Here is a 20,842-nt window from a genome sequence, read left to right as displayed (position 1 = left end):
GCGCGGTGGGCAGGCGCTTGAAGCTCTTCCAGAGGCCTTAAAGGAAAAGCGCGCATTCTTTCCCTGGATCCCACGGCTTCCACTTCGGGGGTGGGTGGGTGACGGACCTGTATTATGGGGACAAAAGTCACCTTTCCCTCCCCACTGCGGGCGCAACCGCGCGCGATAGAGAGCGCACGGATGAGCGAATGTAGTTGTTCTGCCTCCACCGCCTTGCCTGAGCTTTTTTCACGCCACGCTGTTTCTATTTTTCTTTTGGGGCTAGCTACCACAATTGGTAGAGTCTCTGGCTGAGGGGAAAGACACAGAAAAATGGTTTGGGAGGAGCTAAATCCTTATTCTGGAGGTATACATTTAATGCGCGATAAATACAACTCTGGACAGAACAGGCTTTTGCTTTTCTTTTAAATGATTTTTTGCATTTTTAAAAAAATTAAATTTTTTATACGTGTGCGTATTTAAAGTTGTCAGCCCTAAACGATAGCATTTTTAAACTACATAGTCACTGTGAAACGATTCTAGAAACTGAACTATCCCTATTTAAGTGCAATAGATGAGTATTTCACTCTTTCCCTTCCAAGAAGCTGTTGGTGACTTAAACAGCCCAATTTCCTCCCCTGTTGTTGTCTATGTTCTTCCTAACATTTTATGTCCAAAGTACTATGAACCATAAACTTGCACACACAGTCTTGCCAGTTTCTGATTTCTTTAATTCCCCCGAGCCACACAATCCTCACCACTTTCTAGGCTGAAATTTCAGCAGCCTGGAACTCATTAGATATTGTCACCAGGCTTTACAATTTATTTTTCCCTTTAATTCACAAACTTCTTACTGCATGTGCTACCTTGATTGCAATGAGCTAGTAAGTTCTAATTACCTTCACTGAATCCCCAGCCGGACACTTTGCACTGATGGCTGCCTCTGAACATGTATTGTGACCAGGGAATTGACACAGAGTCCTACAGAGAACATGTTGGGCTGGTAGGCTTGTCCTTGGGCCTCATCTCCAGGAAAGCAATGCCATTTTCGTATGTCAAAGTTCTCATGGACTATTACTCTGTTTAAAGCAAATGGTTCTATTGGGGAGAGGCTTACCACTCCAGTCAAGATTTTATAAGTATGCACATTTTCCCCCGTGCAAAGAAGAAAATGGTTTTAAAAGTGCAAGCAAATGTGTAAACTTTGGCTTAGTATAAATCTGAAACATAGTCAAATATTTCATAAGCACAGGTGTCCACTTTTAGCAGTAGTATCCTGCCCAGTTTTCTGGGGCTTTCTGAAATTAATTAGATGAGGAAAGATTATACTCATCTGAGACACAGCAATAATAGTTGAGTCCTGACTGCATATGCTAATAGATCAGTGTGGGTGGCAGACTTAAAGCAAGATTTGCTTCTGTGCACTGGTATGCTTTCAAACTGCTAGGTTGGCAGGAGCTGGGACAGAGCAATGGGAGCTCACCCCATTGTGCAGATTTGAACTGCCAACCTTGTGATCGGCAAGCCCATGAGGCTCGGTGGTTTAGACCACAGCGCCACCCGCGTTCCTTTTACCTATGCTTCTGTGTCTATATTTGAGGTGGTATAGAGCCTATATTGTATAGCCCATGTTGTGCTTTGTTTGACAATGGAGAACTGGTAGAATGTGTAGTGTAGATGGAGCCATACAGCATCAAGGCCTAAAAGGCCACTTTGTTCTGTATCTTGATGCAAGGCAAGGCCACCTCCCCACCATTCCCATTTGAGAGTTGCCCAAGCCTAAAAGTGTGCAGATGTCAAAACCCAACAGCCCCCCCCAATATAAACCATAGCTGTCAACCGTCCCTTATTTGGCGGGAAACTCCCTTATCCCAGCGCCGTGTCCCACTGCTGTCCCTTATTGATGATGTCTTAAATTTCCCGGTTTTCATGCTCTCCTGGCTTGGGAGGGAAGCAGTGGCTCGGGGTCCTCCGCTGCGAGAGCGCGCGCACGAGCTGCCACATCTCCGTCTCTCCCTTTTCCCCCTCAGGGGCGTGTTGTGAGGAGACGGGTGGCAGTGGGCGGGCAGGCAGCCCCTCTCTTGCGAGACTTCCGCCGCGCTGCCGGGCGAAGCCGGAGGCGGCTGCGGCTGAGGAGGCAGCCTGAGGGAGGAGGAAGAGAGAGGGGATGGGGAGGGACGCAGAAGGGCGGTGCTTCAGTGGCTGCCACGGCGCCGCAACCGCCTCATGCCGGGCTCGCGGGCGGCGTGGGCGAGAGTCTCTCTCCCTCCCTCTCTCCCTCCCTCTCTCTTGGGCGGGGAAGGGCCAATGGAACTCCTCGCGCCAGGACGACAGCAGCCCCGACGTGCTGCTTAGCATACCCTCCAACCAGTGCAGCATCTTAACGTAGTGATTTCCCCCTCTGCATCCCTTTCATAACTCTTTCATAACTGCAAAACAGCATGGCTCCATCAGTGACGGATTTCTGTATAAGCTAAGCAAAATCCCTTATTTTGGCTGCTGATCCCTTATTTTCGAGGCTGCTGGTCCCTTATTTTCAAATCTGTAAGTTGACAGCTATGATATAAACTCAACTGCAGTTCACTGTGGTCCATTCACCTCTAGTGGCCTCAGCTGCTTTAGCTAGCTATATTAAAGGCTTGAATCATGTTCTGCATTTGCTGGCTTCTGAAGGTTAGAATAATGATAATCTAGTTGAGGAACATTCCCCAGAGCCTTCCTGCTCATTGGAGGAGTCTGAAGTCTACTCCTCTGAGTCTGGGTGGTGACGACAGTGTTCTTGTTTTGATACCACCCTGCCATCTGAGGATCACAGGGCAGTTTACAGTACTTCCCTGGGTTTTATCATGTTGGGTGCAGGATCCAAGCATAAGTCCTCCCCTTAAATCAGGCTCTGATTTTTCTTCTGAGCTACTGCTGCATAACTAAATCCCTGAAGTTTATTGGCCCAAGGCATTTTTATTGGTCCATGCATTTTTGGAACAATAGGGAAAATAGCACCTAAACAGGACTTCAGAGTTTTAAGGATTCTGCAACTGTTTGAAATGTTTGAAAATAGTCTGTACAGTAAGATACCTGAATATTCTTTGTCCATAGCTATTGTGCCATCTTGTGTACGGTGGAGCCTGCTTAGCAAATCTCAATACAAAACCCACAATAAAAACAAACATTTCCTTGGTGGTATGCATCACTTTTATTTGAATATACAATGAGTACAAAAGAAATGCAGTAACTATTTAAAGAAGCACACATACTTTAAAATTTATTAAATGCAAAATTTCACAACTCATAACTGATGATCTTTCGCAGCATAATCCAGCCAGAGCTGAGCACTTCTAACTTTCACAGATGAGAGATGGGAAATCAGTAGCCTTCCACATGTTAATGGACTACAAATCCCATCAGTCTTCGCTGCTGGCCATGCTGGCTGGGGCTAATGGGAACTGGAGCCTGAAACATCTGGAGGGCCAAAGGTTCCTTCCCCATCCCTGCCACAGTTTTCAGCAAGCTTAAAGCTACAACTGCACACATATTTACTTGGGAGTAAGTTACATCTTCTGAGTAAACTTGATCATGCCATGCATTTCTCTCATTGAAACCACTAGGACAATGCTTCACTTTGGCTGGATTGAGCCACAAGTTCTGCAGCCTATCTATAGTTATTGCCAAGGCAGAAAGAGGTAATATTTACATTCCAAATCACAAGTTATATCGCGAAATGAGATTCAGTCCAGTGTGACGGCCAATCCAACTGAAATAATGTGCCACTTTTGTATAAACCCCAGGGTGTCCTTTTTCGCCACAATTTTCACCCCAGCTCACAACACCCCAAACATACCCCACATTATTAGAGTCAAAACAAACTAAGGGTCCTCCTGAGTCACCTTTACAGGAATCCACAGAGCCATCATGCGTTCCTGAAAAGAGAAAAACAAAGCAAGTTGTTACAGATGCCCTCACCCACAACAAAGACAATTATGGGTGCATGTTCATTCCCAAAGTATTCTATTGATACTGGATACAGTCAAAATAGAGTAGAAAAACCAAAGTGTGTGTATGACTATGGCTTTGTGGTGTTGTTTTATCTTGTCTATAGCTCAGGCATTTGTTTTTTGCCCATTTGGGACAATTAATCAATTCCCCCATATCCAGAGCCTGAGTTCATTGAGCCTGATCCTTGTCAAAGACTGACATAATTATTCAGTGAACTGGTGTTATTCTGGATAATATCTTTAAATGCTGGAGATTTAGGGAGCAATCCAAACTCCTACTAGTCCAGTGGAGTCACATGGAGCAATGGGGCCATGGCTGCATCCACAGCCCTGCCATGCATGACAATCAAGGCAGAAGGGAGCAGGCAGATAAACATTCCCTCCTGTTAACTTCTTAGAAGAAGAAGAAGAAGAAGAAGAGGAGTTTGGATTTGATATCCCGCTTTATCACTACCCGAAGGAGTCTCAAAGCGGCTAACATTCTCCTTTCCCTTCCTCCCCCACAACAAACACTCTGTGAGGTGAGTGGGGCTGAGAGACTTCAAAGAAGTGTGACTAGCCCAAGGTCACCCAGCAGCTGCATGTGGAGAAGCGGGGAATCGAACCCAGTTCACCAGATTACGAGTCTAATACTCATGTGGGGAGCTATATGTGTGTTTGTTTTGTCTCAGGCACTGATATGTGTTGACCCGTCTCTGCTTACTTAATACAGTCTCATGAGTTTGCATCCAGATGGTTGTCAAAAATGATACAGTTCATATTCACCTGCGCATTCCATGCCTTCAAAGTACCGGTTCCCATAGATTTCAGAGCAGTTTTCCATTAGATAAATGTAGCCCCACTTAAGGCCAAATTGCCTTGAAAACTCTAAAGAAGAAATAAATAACAGTTGGTGTTTCATTTTACCATTTATTAATTGTTCACAATTCAGTACTTTCATTCACCGTCCATAAACTTATCCCATTTCAACCGTGGTCAGGTTAATCTGATTTTTTAAGTATCTGATGAGACTCTTATGCAGTGCAGGACAAAACAACTTGCATTTTTTTTAAAAAGTGAAAAATTTCACATAAATTTTAAAAAGTGAAAAAATTCACATAAATTTCATTCAAGTCACTGAATGAAGGAGTTGTGAAGACTTGGCCAACATGGACTGCTGAACCAGTTAGCAACAGTTATCTCTAAAGAGCTCACGCTGTGCTAGCTGAAACTTGAAGAGACTCCCAAATCCATCTGCGGATTTCACCCATGAGAATTTCACAGGCGTTTTCTTTCCCCTTTGATAATGTTGGAATGCAATTTCTTATGCCTTGATGGAGGATGGGGGGGGGGAGAAGAGGGGGAGACAAGTTCAGCAGTATACTAGCTGAGACCAACAGGAAATGCTAGTGAAACAGCTTTTAATGAGCTGTTATAAAGAAGAGTTGAAAGGAAGTGCTTTTGTAGCTTTGCAAATTATGAGGCCAGAAGAGATGAGGAAATTGTAACAATAATTTAAAAAAGTAATTAGCCTATTCCATTTACCTTCATTGAGTCCCCAGCCAGACACTTTGCACTGGTGGCCACCTTTGAACATGTATTTTGACCAAGGGACACAGACTGGCGCAGAGTCCACAGGGTAACATGTTGGGCTGCTCGTGTCCTTGGGTTTCATCTCCATCAAAGCGATGTCATTTTCATATGTTTTGGTGTTGTACTTCTCGTGAACTATTACTTTAACTACTTGAAAAGCTTCTACTACACCTTCCTGTAGTACTGTGTTCAGCATTCCAGTCCACACCTGATAAGTATGTGCACGGTTCTCTCTGCAAAGAAGAAACGTGTTTCAAAGAGTACAAGCAGAAACACAAACTTTGGATTATGAAAAATTTCCCAGCTAATTAATCAAGTAGTCAAATGGATTATATACACAAGCGCCCACTTTTAGCAATAGGCTCCTGCACAGTTTTCCGTGCCTTTATGAAATCCATTAGATGAGAAAAGCTGAGATGCATCTGAGATACAGCAAAAATAGCTGAGGCCTGGCTACATGTTTATTTATTTATTTATTATTGCATTCATTTTAAGATTTATTTTTTTAAAACCACTTAATTATTTGCATTTCTTAAAAAAAAATCCGCAGAAAATGGGACAATCAAACAATTAAAAAATCACAATAAAACCAAAATGCCAGCTGGAACAAGAAAGTCTTCAGTCATGAACCTGAGGTTCAACAGAGAGTGTGTCTCTCTAATTTCAGTTGCGAGGGAGTTCAACAGGCTTGAGCTCACTCTGCTGAATGTACAGCTTCTACTAGTTATGAGCTGTGTGTCTGAGCCATGGGGGACAACCAACAGAGATTCCCCCAAAGATCTCAAAGAATTTCGGGGGGGGCATATTTTTTATTATTTACATGATGGGGGGGACTGTCCCTCCTTCGCCCCCCCCCCCCCGGCTACACCTATGTCAATCAAGTCAATATAGAACTGCTAGATGGTTGTAACATAAGTGGAGCTGCAGACATCCAAGACCCTAAAAGTTCATTTTGTTCTGTCTCTTGCTGCAAGGCAGTTCCCACTTGAGAGTCGCCAAATCCACTTACCTAACACAGTGTGCAGCTGTCAAAACCCAACAGCCCCCAATATAAACGCCACCGCAGTTCACTGTTGTCCGTTCATCTTTAATGGCCACTTGCCAAGGAAATTCATCCTGCAAATACATGAGGGGTGATGTTACACTTTTCTAGACCAGTTCTACTACTAATATTACCTGTGTCTATGTATGTGGTCTCCAGATGGAACTGGAAGTAGGAGCAAAAATCAACGTTTGTTGACAAAGTAGATATTTATTTCAGAACCTACTGTTTCTACTCTACCTTCTTCAGGAAAAGTCAGAGAAACAAAGGTTCAGCATTTTGATGTGCTGCTTCTTCTTTTCCTGTTGGATAAAGAAGTAGCTCTTTCATCTATTCCAATTTTTTGGTTCGTATTTCTAGTTGGATTTTTAAAAATAATATTTGATGTACTAAAATGTCCTATAGCAAAAAAATCCAAGATAGGCCCTTTACTGGAATGTTTCACTTATTTCAACTGTACTGCCGATTCAGATTCCCTAGCTTATGATTGGAGGGAGGGAAGGTTGAGAAGTAGGAAAGGGGAGAAAATATATTGCTGTGCAATAATTTAAAAGACTGAAAATTAACTCTTCGATTTCCTACTTTATACTCAAAAAGCTTATGCTTCACCATAGATTTCTAGATTGTTTTATCCATTGTCACCGTTCCTGCAGGTCTAAAAAATGCATTAAAAACACAGACTTGATATTACTCAACAGACTCAACATTACAGTGCTACCTCGGGTTAAGTACTTAATTCGTTCCGCAAGTCCGTTCTTAACCTGAAACTGTTCTTAACCTGAAGCACCACTTTAGCTAATGGGGCCTCCTGCTGCTGCCGCACTGCCAGAGCACGATTTCTGTCCTCATCCTGAAGCAAAGTTCTTAACCTGAGGTACTATTTCTGGGTTAGCGGGTCTGTAACCTGAAGCGTATGTAACCCGAGGTACCACTGTATAGTGCCTGTATTGTTAGCTACACCTGATTTTCCTTTTACCTTTCCTGCAGTGTATCCACCTACGATTCGCTTCCGACGAGTAGCCGTGTGGTTTGCAATGCCGCACTGTAATTGGGGTAACAATGTTTTGATCTTTCTTCTTTCTTTAACAAAAGAGATAAGCAGTGTCATGCTTGCAACTCGCTCACTTGCATTCGTTGAAAGAAACTACTTTGTGGTTTGTTTTTTTATGACTTCTTTGGGCATTTAGATTACATACGTGCATTGATGATAATTGAACAAAGGAGTCGGGTGCACTGGCAAACCGCACCTCCTTCGGAACATCACATCCCCTGTTCTTCCAGTCCTTCACAAGATGGATTGTGAACTTCTGAACTGGGGAGCTGCCCCTTCTCGTGGAGGCCGCCTGTGCAATCTAGAACCCCCACATATTAGGGATAATTGCTTGCAAAAATGCACATTTTAGAGGAGGCGCACCCAAAAATGTGTATAAATGTTTATACCTACTTTTCCTTTGTTTTAAAAAATTGCAAACTATTGCAGAAATTGGGTGTACTGAAGATTGGAAAAATGAGAAACCAAAACTGGCAGATTCACCTAAGCCTACATAATACTTCTCTTTAAGCATATATCCTCCAACATCTTGGGGACCAGAACCAGGATGCTTTTTTTTTTGTCTCATGAGACCAAAAACCAAGCGGCTTTCATTCCGGCTCTCTGGCACAAGTCTACTGACTCTCGCCAGAGTGCCAGACCAAAGAATGGGACATTCCAGGATCCAATCAGAAGTCGGGATTGGCTGTTGTAATTCTGGGATATCCCGCTTAAATCAGGACTGTTGAGTGAATGTAAGCAACTTTTTAAAAGGTTTCCATTCAGGGAGTTGGTGCGTGGCACTTTCCTGAGAAAAGAATCAAGACTCAGGGGTTTCAAGGCCAGCTTTTTCATTTGATTGTTGTTTTCAAAGGTGGAAAGGGGGTTGTTAAGCACCGTACTCCTGTGTACCCTTGAAAGCTTCATCCTCTGTTCATATATTCATGTGCTTTACACAGCTGTTCATGTGAGCAGCTTCCAGTACATTTCTGACAGCGCACTGTCAAAAGTGCCCCAGAAGAGGTGATAAACCAGCATGGTGAAAATCATTAGAAGCTCAGCAAGAAGCATGATTTGACACAAGCAGCTTCCCCATGAAGTAGTTTCCCATTTTCAAGAGCGATTAGTGAATGCATGTAATAAGTTCCATTGAGCAAAGCAGACTTCACTTATGATTAAGCATGCATAGGACTCGACTGCTGAATCAGTCCAAGCAATTGTCATATTGTCTATTGATGATGATATAGTGTATTTACCTTCATCCATAGACTGTTCAGCGACTTCTGTTCCTTCTGAAATAAAATAACTACTTTAAATTATTGTAACTGAAAACCTAGTTTCAGATCCCTAAACCTATGAACATTTTGAACTGATCCCCGCAGCTGAGCCTTCACAGCTCTTTGATCTATACAGCAATTGCAAGTGAAAATGTTTATTTTCATGCTGCAAAGAACTTAGTGATGTCCATGAAATAATATCAAAACACAAAATGTTACCTCTTGCATTTTGTTGAGCTCTTCTATTGCCTATTTAAAACATACACACATATTATATATAAGTAGGGTGTACACAGGGAAAAAAAACATACACCAATGCACACTATGCTATGAATTTGCTGTATATTGGGGTTTGAGAATCTAGATGTTGGACGTCCAATAACGCCTGCATCAGACTTGACCATTGGCTATGCTAGTATAACCTTCCAGGTTTAGCCTTGCAGGGGTGAAGTTCTTGAAGAGTTCTTGAAGAGAGCTGGGAAGCCAAATAAGATTATAGGGTAGATCACCCTGTACAACTTAAATTGCATTTTCTTATATGCATGAGTAATTAGCATGGGGTTGCAGAGTCCGTTCTCGCAGAGCTGCAATTTGTAAGTTGCCAATTGCCGTTGTCCTCTCATTGTGGGACTAAAGCTGATTGCAGAGAGCAACTCGGAAGCCTTCTGCACCTTGGTAGACAAGAGCAGCCTCTACCAACCTTGGGTTTCCCGATGTTGTTAAACTACAACTCTCATCAGCCCCAGCCAACATGGCCTAATGGTCAAGGATGATGAGCACTGTAGTACAGCAACATTTGAGGACCCAAGTTTGAGAATAGACAGAGGAACATTTAAATGGGCTGATCACAAAATTTGCAAGCAATAATATATACATTTTCTCTTCTGACTCAGAGAGACCATTGGTTGCATTGTTCTTTTTTCAAATACTATAGTTTCAAATAGTGCGTTTATTTATTTGTGGGGAAACTGTTGTATTGCTCTGTATAACTGTGGTTCCATGAATGGGCTGTTTTTTTCTGGGCTATTGCTGCCCAATAAGCTGAATTATAAAGAACAGGTCACTCCTGAGAGAACCCTGGGAGAAACATAAGAAGAGAGTTATAAAATAATATATATATAATAATTACCCGTGTTTTCATTTTCTTCAGCTCTTTTCTTATCACCTATTTAAAACATGCACATATACATAAAATAAGTAAGGTGAACACAGAAAAAAACCAATCCACCAACAAGCAATGAATTAGACTGGCTTCCATTACATTAAGGGTCTATAGTCCTGCAGATGTTGTTAAACTCCACCTCTAAATTGGAAGGATTGCAGGGAGTGGCTCAAAACTACATATGAACCTTGCTCAGTAATACGGATGACTAAGGGCCAAAGTAGACATTGGGAATCCCTATTAGCTTTCCTCCTAAGGCTAATAGCAGTTGTGCTGATGGGGTGATTTCTTTCTCTTTGTCCTTCACTTGCTATTAATTTTTCTAGCATCATGTTTAATATGGACCTAGGCTCCATTCACTCCTTTTGCTCTGCAGGGTGAAGTGACTAGACAAGCATGATATGTAGACCAGAAACATGCTCACTTTTTGATGAATTTTAAATGAAATTGTTAATAGTTGGATGGATAGTGCTGCATTGCAGTGATCGTATAACTTCTATTGTGTTTTATATAGATATAGATATAGATATATACACACTTTTCTACCATGATACCCAAGGTGGTTTACATTTTTAAAAAATGTGATTAAATTATGATTCATTACGATTATCACATTATTATGATTATGTCCTATTGCTGTGGACTGCTTTGTGCACAAATCTATTTGTGGAAAATGCAGAATATTGAACGGGGATGATTGCCTTTGTTGAGAAAATGCATAGATATGCTTGCAAACTGCTTCTGCTTCTACTATGAGAATGAGAAGGGTTTGGTTTTCAATTACCGTAGTACAAATCAACCTGCGATATCCACCTGGGAAGGTGACATGTGTTTTTAGCTTACTGTTAATTTTAATTATATTTTGAACTTTTAAAAATAGCTGTTTTCAGCTGCCTTTTATTGACAATACCGCTATTTATGTTTCGTTTCGTTTTTGTAAATTGTTTAGGGGTTCTTTTTACAATAGAGAGGTATATATTTTTGTTAAATAAACAGAAAGCTTTGCCTTTATGAGCCCCATTGAAATGAATGATGCTCATTTTCTTAAGCTGTTTTCTGTGTTTTTAGCTACAACAACCTCTTTGGATGGGGCAGGCTGTACATCTAAGATGAACAAAAATGCAGCTGCAAATTATATATCAGTAAGTGGAGCACAAACTTCAAATCAAGTAAGCTACTAGGTTACAGAAAGCATCCCTCCCCCCTTTCAAGCTGCAATGTTGTACTGTGAGTTGTGCGGGAGCACTCCGTTTAGGTTTTGATATTGCTCGTCTGTTAATGAGGGACAAGTGGACATGAAGGATGGGCTGTGTAATGGTCTCAGATATCACCACAATTTGAGCTAGCTAGAATGTTCTAAGCTTATCCAAACCCATTACATAGTATGTGGGTGGGGGGGGGATTATTGTCCAAATGCAGCCACAAATAAATAGAAAGGTATACTCTTACACTGTGAGTGAGTCTCATCTTCTCCTGTTAAACAGTCCACTTCGTTGTTACAGACGTATTTTCTTGGAATACACACATCTGAATGACAGTGGAAGCTTTTCCCCCTACATGCTATCGGAAAGAGATCAGTCAGAATATAAAACACAAAATGGTACATCAATAGCACAGTGGTTTAAGGCCTAAGCACAAAGAATTGTAGAGTTGGAAGGGACCATGAGGGCCATCTAATAACCCAACCCCCTGCAATGCAGGAATCTTTTTGCACAACCCTGAGATTAAGAGTCTCATGCTCTACCGATTGAACTATTCAGTTATTTTTAAAAATTCAGCAATGTAACTTTGAAATATTCCAGCTTTTCTAATCCTTTGTGTGTGTATAAAGTTGAATGCTATTCTCTCCTTTTTGGGAGCAATGAAAACACCCCCACCCCATATGTTCATAATACTGTTTTTACTTCTATCCATTGATTTACTTCTGATCCATTGATTTTGATTGGTGAAGCTTTAGTTTGCTTTGTTATAAGCCACCTTGGGGAATTTTGAGTTAAAGTTGGTATATAAATCTAACTGATACCTAACATGACTGAAGAAATATGACTTGAAACTTTTAACCTTTTGCTCTTAAGCAGAGTTTAGAGCAATGATATTTACAAGCATTTGTTTGACAAACATATAGCTTTAAAGCATCTTTCAGAACCATTTGTGTGTATATGACTGATAATACACACACACAAAAAGAATGATTACATAGTATAGAGCATACCTTTGCAACATACTTCATCACTTAAGTCTCCACAGTCATTGACGCCATTGCATGTCTTAAAGGGAGGGATGCATTTTCTATTGACACAACGGAATTCTTTTGGCAAACATTCTGTCAAGTGGGATGAGAAACAAATAATGTTTTGGTTAGATATTCTACAGCAGAAAAGGAAATACTGTATAGAAATCCATAGGATTGTTTTCTGGGATGGGTGCACAGTAGCTGAAGGCATGAAACTATTGTGTTCAGCATAATTATCTGCCTCTGGTTTAATTATTAAGAGCATTTCTATGTTTCCTTTCCATCAGTGACAAATCCAAGACAGCAAACAAAAAGATGAATTCAGCATAGCATTCACAAGGATTTAAAAAACAAAAAAGAGATTTAAAACTGTATGTTGTGGGGAGGGGAACAGGATCATAGCGGTCAACATTTCCCTTTTTTAAAGGTAAATTCCCTTATTCCAAATAGGATTTCCCTTTAAAAAGGGGAAAAGTTGACAGCTATGAACAGGATCTGGCTGGCCCTGGGGGACGGGGTTCACTTCGAAAGTTGAGTGGGACTTGTCACCTGACTTTATTCATGATGATTATTATTTAGTCACTTTCCTTGCAACAGTGACCCAAAGCAACTAACGTTAAAACTAGCTAAAACAAACACAACCAATAAGAACCTAAAAACACAGCAGCATGTCTTCAGGTAACCCAACTGACTGTGCACACTGACTGCATAGTCTCAAAGAATCCACAGTGTAGTTTGACTAAATATGCAGCAACAGCAGCAGTAATTAAGAGGCAACCTTTCTATCATACTGACTGAGTGACTGAATTATACAATGCCTTTCTGCCAAGGCTCCCAAGCTGGTTTACATTTTTTTTTTTAAGTAGAGCATGAGACTATTTCAGGGTTGCAGGTTCAAGCCCCACATTGTGCAAAAGATTCCTGCATTGCAGGGGGCTGGACTAGATGACCCTTGTGGTCCCTTGCAACACTATGGTTCTAAGATTCTATTCTATGAAATGGTGTAAGATATAAAGCAAAAGTGTCCTGCCATGCCAAAAGTCTCTTCTGGGCCTGATGGCATAGGATTCCTGGCCTGGGCTTTGTTGCCTCAGGGTGTTAGAATTCCTGCTCCATGATTGCAGTCATGGGATTTTTGTCTATCACATGACAGTATATGTTTTGACTCCACAAAGTGAGAAGTGATGGAGACAGGATGTTTGTGTTACTGTGTTCCGTGAAGTGGGACTATTGTCCTTTGTTCTTTTTCTCTTTGCTGTCTGATGCTAGAGAGAGAGGGAGCCATGTTGCAGTGATCCGTGTGTGTTTATATGTAAATAAAGTAGATTAGCCAAAATGCTGAGTTACTGAGGTCTGTCACGCACATGATGTGCAAACTCTGCGGATCCCTAAGTGTGCCGGTGTCGGTTGGCATCGGTCGCTGTGATGTTTGAGCTAAAGAAAGCTTATGAAGCTCCCGAGAGATCAGCCAGCAGGAAAAGAACATGCCAGTCGGGCATGTGTCTCTGCCAGGGTCCTACTCGAGTGTAGACTGAACTCCTGACACAGGGTACCCTAGTTTTTCTTAAGCCACCCCAGGGAAAGTGAGAGAGGGACTGCACCAACAGATCATTTAAAGCCATATACTAATACTGTAATAAACTCAGGTGCTGAGTTACAACAGCTATGTAGCCACAAGAGAGGTATCAACATGCTGAAACCCTGTGATATGTTCAGTGACCACAGAATGCGGAGCTATCTGTTGCAAGGGGAGTTAATGCCAGTGGAAGGGTGAGGAGAGGAGAAATGGAATGGAATGGAGTCTCCTGTAAGTGTAGCATGTCTAGCACACTGAACAGGAATATTTCATATTGCAGTGTTTTGTTCTAGATCCCACTTGTCATCTCTACCATCTAATTATCAAGCTAGAAATGGCTTACTACGGACAATTTCCCCCCCAATAAAACTTATTTTACCAACCTCTGTGTGCTGTATGACACACCACTTTTGCCACTTTCTCATTAGTTTTATTCACTCTAGTTAAAGTACATTCCGCTAGGCTGGTCTCTATTCCTCTGCATCTTGCCTTAAGGCACTCCAATGAATCGGAGTCTTCTTCTGGGTCAACGGTGTCTGTACGATCAGCCCCTCTGAGCAATGCAAGAAAGAAGAAGAGAAGTAATCATTGGCCCTGGACCACACATATTACTCATATAGGACTTACCCGATGGGAAAAAGAAAAAAACATATTTGCAACAGTCTTTAAACCAGCCCACCTTGTGTGCCAGGAGCCAAAACAACTCCAGAAAGGGAAGAGTAGAGATATAAAATGAAGTCATGGAAAAAACAGAACTTTGGGGAGAAACTGGAAAAGATTCAATCTCTTCCCCCCCACCCTTTAGAAATTGAAAGTCCCTTTGTTACTTTTGGAATATAAAATGCATTCTTTATAACTTCATTTGCTATAAAATTATCATGTTTTATATATTAAAAGTGTGTGTGTGTTTTACAAATAGAGCTGCTGAACTGTAAGGAGCCTAGCATCTCTTTGGTTTTGCCAGTTTATGGGGAGCAGCTCAAAACACTGCAAGACAGAAAAGACAACAGCAGGCTAGATGGGCAAATAATATGACCTTCCTTAAGGTTCAGTAGTGTTCAGTAGTGCTCTGTGTACTCTTCCCAAGTGCTGCTACTTCAAAGAAGAAGAAGAAGAAGAAGAAGAAGAAGAAGAAGAAGAAGAAGAAGAAGAGTTTGGATTTGATATCCTGCTTTATCACTACCCTAAGGAGTCTCAAAGCAGCTAACATTCTCCTTTCCCCTCCTCCCCCACAACAAACACTCTGTGAGGTGAGTGGGGCTGAGAGACTTCAGAGAAGTGTGACTAGCCCAAGGTCACCCAGCAGCTGCATGTGGAGGAGCGGGGAAGCGAACCCGGTTCACCAGATTACAAGTCTACCACTCTTAACCACTACACCACCACTACTTCAAACTGCATACTCTTGAGTACCTCCTGGGGGAAAAAGCACTGGCTGTATGAACTATGGCCCTGACCTCATAATCCACAGATGGGAATTAGGACCCTCTCAGATGTTGCTGGACTCCAGCTCCCATCAGCTTCAAACCACCATGCCCAGTGGTCAGGGAACCATGACCCAGGGCTCTGCCTCCCCATCCTCAGGGAAAATTGTTACGAATTCAGAGCTGGGAGAAGTATGTGCCCTCTGAGCCCACCTTGGGCATCCCTATCTCCTTGGGAATTCCAGCACCAGAGGAGCACCTGATGCCATCTTGAAGAAGCCACATTACCCTCTTCAGACTCTAGCTGAGAAAGCAAAACAGAACCATAGCCAAAGTAAACTAAGTAAACAGCCAGGGCCCCTTTAAGAGAAAGGACTCCATTAATCAGGGCTGAAAGGAGCTGCTCAAAAGAAGCTGCCATCCTATTTAACAAACATAGCCACAACGTAACTTGCTGTTTTTAACTATATTAATTCTTTATACATCATATAAACATAACTCTTTTCATATTATCTAATTGAGTAGAAGCAATTAAGGGCCAACGTTTAGAACAGGAAATACAAATGGATCAGTTCTTATATACGTAATGTCCAAATAGAAGCTTTTGTGTTCCACGTATGTACAAATGAATCAGTTTTTTAAAACGTAAAGTCCAAATAAAAGCTTTCTGTGTTCCACGTATGTCTTAGCGAATACAAGTGTCAAACGTAACAACTTTAATGAGCAGTACTTGCAAAAGATGAACTTTTCTTTGTAATGTTCCACATCTGCCTTTGCAAAGTATGGTTGTTGTATGCAGCTGCTGTATGCAGGTATCAGACAAAGGGTACAAAAGATCTTAACGTGCCTTTGCAAAATATAGTTGTTGTATGCCGGTGTCAGACGAAAGAACTTAAACATGACAAGGATTCGCGGAATAATACCTTGTTTCACCCTGCCGGGCATACTCATATTTTGTGTATCCGAGACATGGAACAAGTGACATGCCGGATACCGCATACGTAACTATCGGTTTGACAGTGTTGTGTAAGCCATCCTATTTAAGGCTTGGTCTGGATTTGCTCATTGCTGGAGCAACATCCAGCCTGCACTGGCTGACATCCCAGCTAGGTGCTGCTTGGAGCTATCCCCCTTGGCTGTTTGTTTTTTGGCCTTTGCTTTGCTGAACCTTCCTTATCTGGACTTACTGGCATTGCTTGACCTGACTTTGCTTCCTGGATTTGGAAATGGTGCTAGCAGCTAGCAATACACTACCTGGTGTCTCTGGGCTCTTTACTCAGCACATGCTAAAATCCTCCCTTGCACCCAGCTGAGCCCCTTGCATGGGAAAGAACACAGGCATGATGGGACTTCGAGTCCAACAACACCTGCAGAGCCACAGATTCCCCATCCCAGCTCAAATCCATCATAAAGATAGATCCCACTACAGTGGTACCTTGGGTTACATACGCTTCAGGTTACAGACTCTGCTAACCCAGAAATAGTGCTTCAGGTTAAGAACTTTGCTTCAGGGTAAGAACAGAAATCGGGCTCCGGCGGCGCAACAGCAGCAGGATGCCCCATTAGCTAAAGTGGTGCTTCAGGTTAAGAACAGTTTCAGGTTAAGAACGGACCTCCGGAACGAATTACCGTATTTTTTGCTCTATAAGACTCACTTTTTCCCTCCTAAAGAGTAAGGGGAAATGTGTGTGCGTCTTATGGAGCGAATGCAGGCTGTGCAGCTATCACAGAAGCCAGAACAGCAAGAGGGATTGCTGCTTTCACTGCGCAGCGATGCCTCTTGCTGTTCTGGCTTCTGAGATACAGAATATTTTTTTTCTTGTTTTCCTCTTCCAAAAACTAGGTGTGTCTTGTTGTCTGGTGCGTCTTATAGAGCGAAAAATACGGTAAGTACTTAACCTGAGGTACCACTGTAATGTAGAGTTTTTCTTAAGATTTATTTAAGTAACATTTTATACATATAAGCAGCTCTCCATTCCACCCCAGAATCTTACTCTGGAAAACCAAGATGTCTGCAGGCCACATTTGCTTCATTCATACCCCAAGGAGATCCACACACAGGTGTCTTTGGGGATTGATTCACTTCAACTTGGATAATTCCTGCTGATGTTGCATTTTCAGGCTTCAACGAAACTTGAAAAGTCTCTAGAAAGCAAAGCAAAATCTGCTAATGTTTAGGTCTGTAAGGTTTGCAAAAGACAGCAATGTGGACAAAACTCACTTTGTTGTATGCAAGGCGCCATGTGTATAGTTCAGCTGGCATTGTTTGTCTGAAGGGTGGAGTTAAAATAAGTGAAAGGATAAATTAACCTTGAATGGGAAGGCGGGTACCGTATTATTTAATCAAATGGCACATTCTTTGTCAATTTGGTTCCTCTCTGGGATGCCAAATTTGAATTTCTACAACAATTCACACAAACGCATACCATGAAATGGCTGGATGTTTTATAAAGAAACAAAAAGCCCAGGGTTTTTCCCCCATTTACAGGGCATTGTTTATTTTAAAAAGCCTGGAATGTCACTAAGCCAGTCTTTGAGCAGTGGACTCTGAGCGGAAAGCAAGCGAGACTCTCTGCCGCTTTTTGTGCATATGACTAGTAAATGCAGTGGAGGGAGAGTGATAAGGCATGACAGAAACAAAATACTCTGTGCTTTTGGAATGACAAATGTGCAACATTTTACAGGTAGGCCTAGAGTGTCAAGAGCTGTTATACGAATCTAGGATTGTTCTGCCTGTGTATTTGGCTGCATATACATAACACACATTTAAATTATTATATTGAAATTATTCATTGTTTTTCTTTTTTACAAAAATAACTCAAAAGACACTTAACAACAGTAAATAACTGTTGGGGTGGGGGTAGAAGGGGGCTAATGTGGTGGTGATTTGGTTAAAATCAGGTGCTCCAACTTTTGCAAGTGGAAGCACTATGTGCTAAGGCAAAGCCACAGTTGGAAAGCACCAAAACTGTGTAAGTATAACAGAATTACAGGCAGACATCAATGTCTGCACATGTCTGCACCCCACCCTTAAAGCTTGATCTTTCTCAGGATCAACAATCAATTCAGAAGAAGAAAATGAAACATATTACCTTGAGAGCTGCATCTTCCTCTGTTCATAAATCTGCTCTTTTTACGTTGACATTCCAAGCTCTTTAGCTGACAGTAATTTAAAGTCCTCTTCTCAGTAGAACATACCAAGGTTCCGTTTTTGGGGCATTGGTAAGGTAGCTTACAGAAACAGGAGCCATCCACACACCTCTGCCATGGCTGGCAAAACACTTTCTCGCAAGAATTCTGAGTGTAGCCATTGTTTACACATTCTTCTATCAGATATGTATTGTCCTAAAAAACAAATACTATTCAGTAACAGAAGTTGATTTGTTATTTTCACACTTCCTTCAGATGCATGCTAAGTACATAAAAATAAAATAAACACAAGCCTTAAAGTATTACCAATAAAACATGTTTCTTACAATGCCAACCATTAAAAAAAAAAAAATCCTTACCTTTTGTTGAAAAATTCCAAGTGGTAAGAATGAAATAAACACGAGAGTGGATAATGATTTCATGGTGAAGAGTTTCTGTCCGTATTTAGAATATTTTCTTTCCCTAAAATTTCCCCAGTCTCAGATTTTTGCTCTGTGTTTAATTTTTAACCATTAGCAAATATTTAAAAAGCTGGTTCTGAAATAACTACGAGAGCATCCATGTGCATGGATGGTTCTCAGCTCTTAGACAAGATCCTGCTTAAACCTCAGTGTTCACTGCAATGTTCACTGCAAAAACGATAAGAGAAGCAAACAGGTAAAAAGACTGGTAGATCCCTGAAGGAATGTGCTCTCCTGTGCATAACTCTCACACAACTTTCTTAATACTTTCACTTATTTATGTAGCTGCTTTATAGTTGCCTGCTTTCTGGAACAAAAGATAATGGATGATTTGCATATTTAACTGACAGGAGACTAAGATTTCAAGGTTGTGTTTGGCCAGTTGCTCAATGCCTTGGCAAACGGATGAAAAAAGTATTTGTGCACTAAGCTCTGGGAGTGCCAGTTTCCGGGAATGGCTAATCAACTAGCCCTTAAAAATCAACAAACAGTGGGGCTGTACAGTTCAAAAATCCTTCTATTTAATAATAGCAAGGGAAGGTTTGTGTTTTACCGTATTTTTCGACCTATAAGACGCACTTTTCCCCCTCCAAAAATGAAGGGAAAATGTGTGTGCGTCTTATGGGGCGAATGCAGGCTCCTTGGCTTCAGCGATAGCAACGCGAAGCCTCCGAAGCCTGCGCTCCGGAGGCTTTGCGTTGCTTCCGCTGTCGCCAGGAGAGTCTGCTCTTTGAGGCTGGCAGTGGGGGAAAGCAGCGCCTCCTCCATCGCCAGCCCCAGAGGATGGGGGGCAGCGGGAAGGCAAGCAACGCCTTCCGGCTACTCTCCGACCCGGCTTTGAGGCTGGCGGTGGGGAAAGCAGTGCTTCCCCCATCGCCAGCCCCAGAGATTGGGGGGCAGCGGGAAGGCGAGCAACGCCTTCCCGCTACTCTCCAACCCTCCTGTGGGCTTTTGCGTGAGATGGGGGAATTCCCCCACCTCCCGCAAAAGCAGGCAAAAGCCGTGCGCTCTTTAAAGGGGCTCCGCGGCTTCTGCTTGCTTTTCTAGGAGGTGGGGGAATTCCCCCACCTCGTAGAAAAGCCCGTAGGAGCCACGTAGCCTTTGAAGAGTGCGCCGCTCTTGGGGGCTTTTCCCTGAGGAGGGAGAAGGGACTGACTGGCCGAGTCCGTCCCTTCTCCCTCCTGTGGGCTTTTGCGGGAGATGGGGGAATTCCCCCACCTCCCGTAAAAGCCGTGCACTCTTTAAAGGGGCTCCGCGGCTTCTGCTGGCTTTTCTAGGAGGTGGGGGAATTCCCCCACCTCGTAGAAAAGCCCGCAGGAGCCGCACACCCTTTGAAGAGCGCGCCGCTCTTGGGGGCCGTTTCAGTCCCTTCTCCCTCCTGGTCGAAAAGCCCGTAGGAGTCGCGCACGGCTCCTGCGGGCTTTTGCGGGAGGTGGGGGAATTCCGCCACCTCCCGCAAAAGCAGGGAGAAGGTCTTGGAGTAGCGCACAGGCTGCGTGCAGCCTGCCCGCTGCTCCCAGAGCTGCGGGGGGGGGGGGAATCATATTTGTTTCCTTGATTTCCCCCCCCGAAAACTAGGTGCGTCCAATAGGGCGAAAAATACGGTAGTTTTTCTTCTTAGGAACATACCGTACTCAGTCCATTGGTCCATCTGCCTGTAGCGGCAACCTCTTCACACAAGCCTTCCCACCAGGGGCCACCTCCAACTTTAAGTTACAGCACACAGTTCCTGCCCCATCCCTTCATCTGTACTGATACTTGGGGGACCACACCATAAAACAGTTGTAGGGGGAGTAGAGCAACAAATGTTCTTTGTCAGGGCTTTTTTTCAGCTGGAACTCACCAGAACTGAGTTCCTGCACCTGAGGGTGGGCACCATTGCCATTTTAAGAGAACAAGGTTCATGGTGAGTTCCGGCACATTAAGACATACAAGAAAATGGCTTAT

At 42.6% G+C, this 20,842-nt stretch overlaps 1 protein-coding gene across 2 annotated transcripts; it reads right to left on the bottom strand.

Moving 5' to 3' along the window:
- Positions 1 to 3,157: 3,157 nt before the first annotated feature.
- CFI (complement factor I) lies at positions 3,158 to 19,431 on the bottom strand. Of its 2 annotated transcripts, XM_053403808.1 has the most exons (14): positions 18,794 to 19,431; positions 18,377 to 18,629; positions 17,279 to 17,429; positions 14,247 to 14,416; positions 12,267 to 12,377; positions 11,504 to 11,614; positions 10,022 to 10,057; positions 9,112 to 9,141; positions 8,872 to 8,907; positions 7,562 to 7,665; positions 6,553 to 6,659; positions 5,496 to 5,776; positions 4,737 to 4,838; positions 3,158 to 3,896 (listed from the first exon to the last, which is right to left on the bottom strand). In XM_053403808.1, the coding sequence occupies exons 1-14, from the start codon at positions 18,854 to 18,856 to the stop codon at positions 3,679 to 3,681; spliced, it is 1,773 nt and encodes a 590-aa protein (XP_053259783.1). In that variant the 5' UTR covers positions 18,857 to 19,431; the 3' UTR covers positions 3,158 to 3,678. The 2 variants fall into 2 exon arrangements, with proteins under 2 accessions (XP_053259783.1, XP_053259784.1); XM_053403809.1 differs by lacking the exon at positions 9,112 to 9,141.
- Between the last annotated feature and the right edge of the window lie 1,411 nt (positions 19,432 to 20,842).

Source organism: Podarcis raffonei, chromosome 9 (assembly GCF_027172205.1).
Source record: "Podarcis raffonei isolate rPodRaf1 chromosome 9, rPodRaf1.pri, whole genome shotgun sequence".
In the NCBI taxonomy this organism is placed as follows: Eukaryota; Metazoa; Chordata; class Lepidosauria; order Squamata; family Lacertidae; genus Podarcis; species Podarcis raffonei.
The sequence above is the reverse complement of the archived record's forward strand: the minus strand, read 5'-3'. Positions and strand labels throughout refer to the sequence as shown.

What these genes read in the sequence shown, in the direction of transcription:
- CFI (XM_053403808.1), bottom strand. Translation starts at nt 18,856, where the DNA reads ATGAAATCATTATCCACTCTCGTGTTTATTTCATTCTTACCACTTGGA. An exon ending in TTGGAATTTTTCAACAAAAG is followed by an intron (nt 18,630 to 18,793) that starts GTAAGGATTTTT and finishes TTTGTTTTTTAG; the next exon opens with GACAATACATATCTGATAGA. An exon ending in TGAAGAAAATGAAAACACGG is followed by an intron (nt 9,142 to 10,021) that starts GTAATTATTATA and finishes TGTTTTAAATAG; the next exon opens with GCAATAGAAGAGCTCAACAA.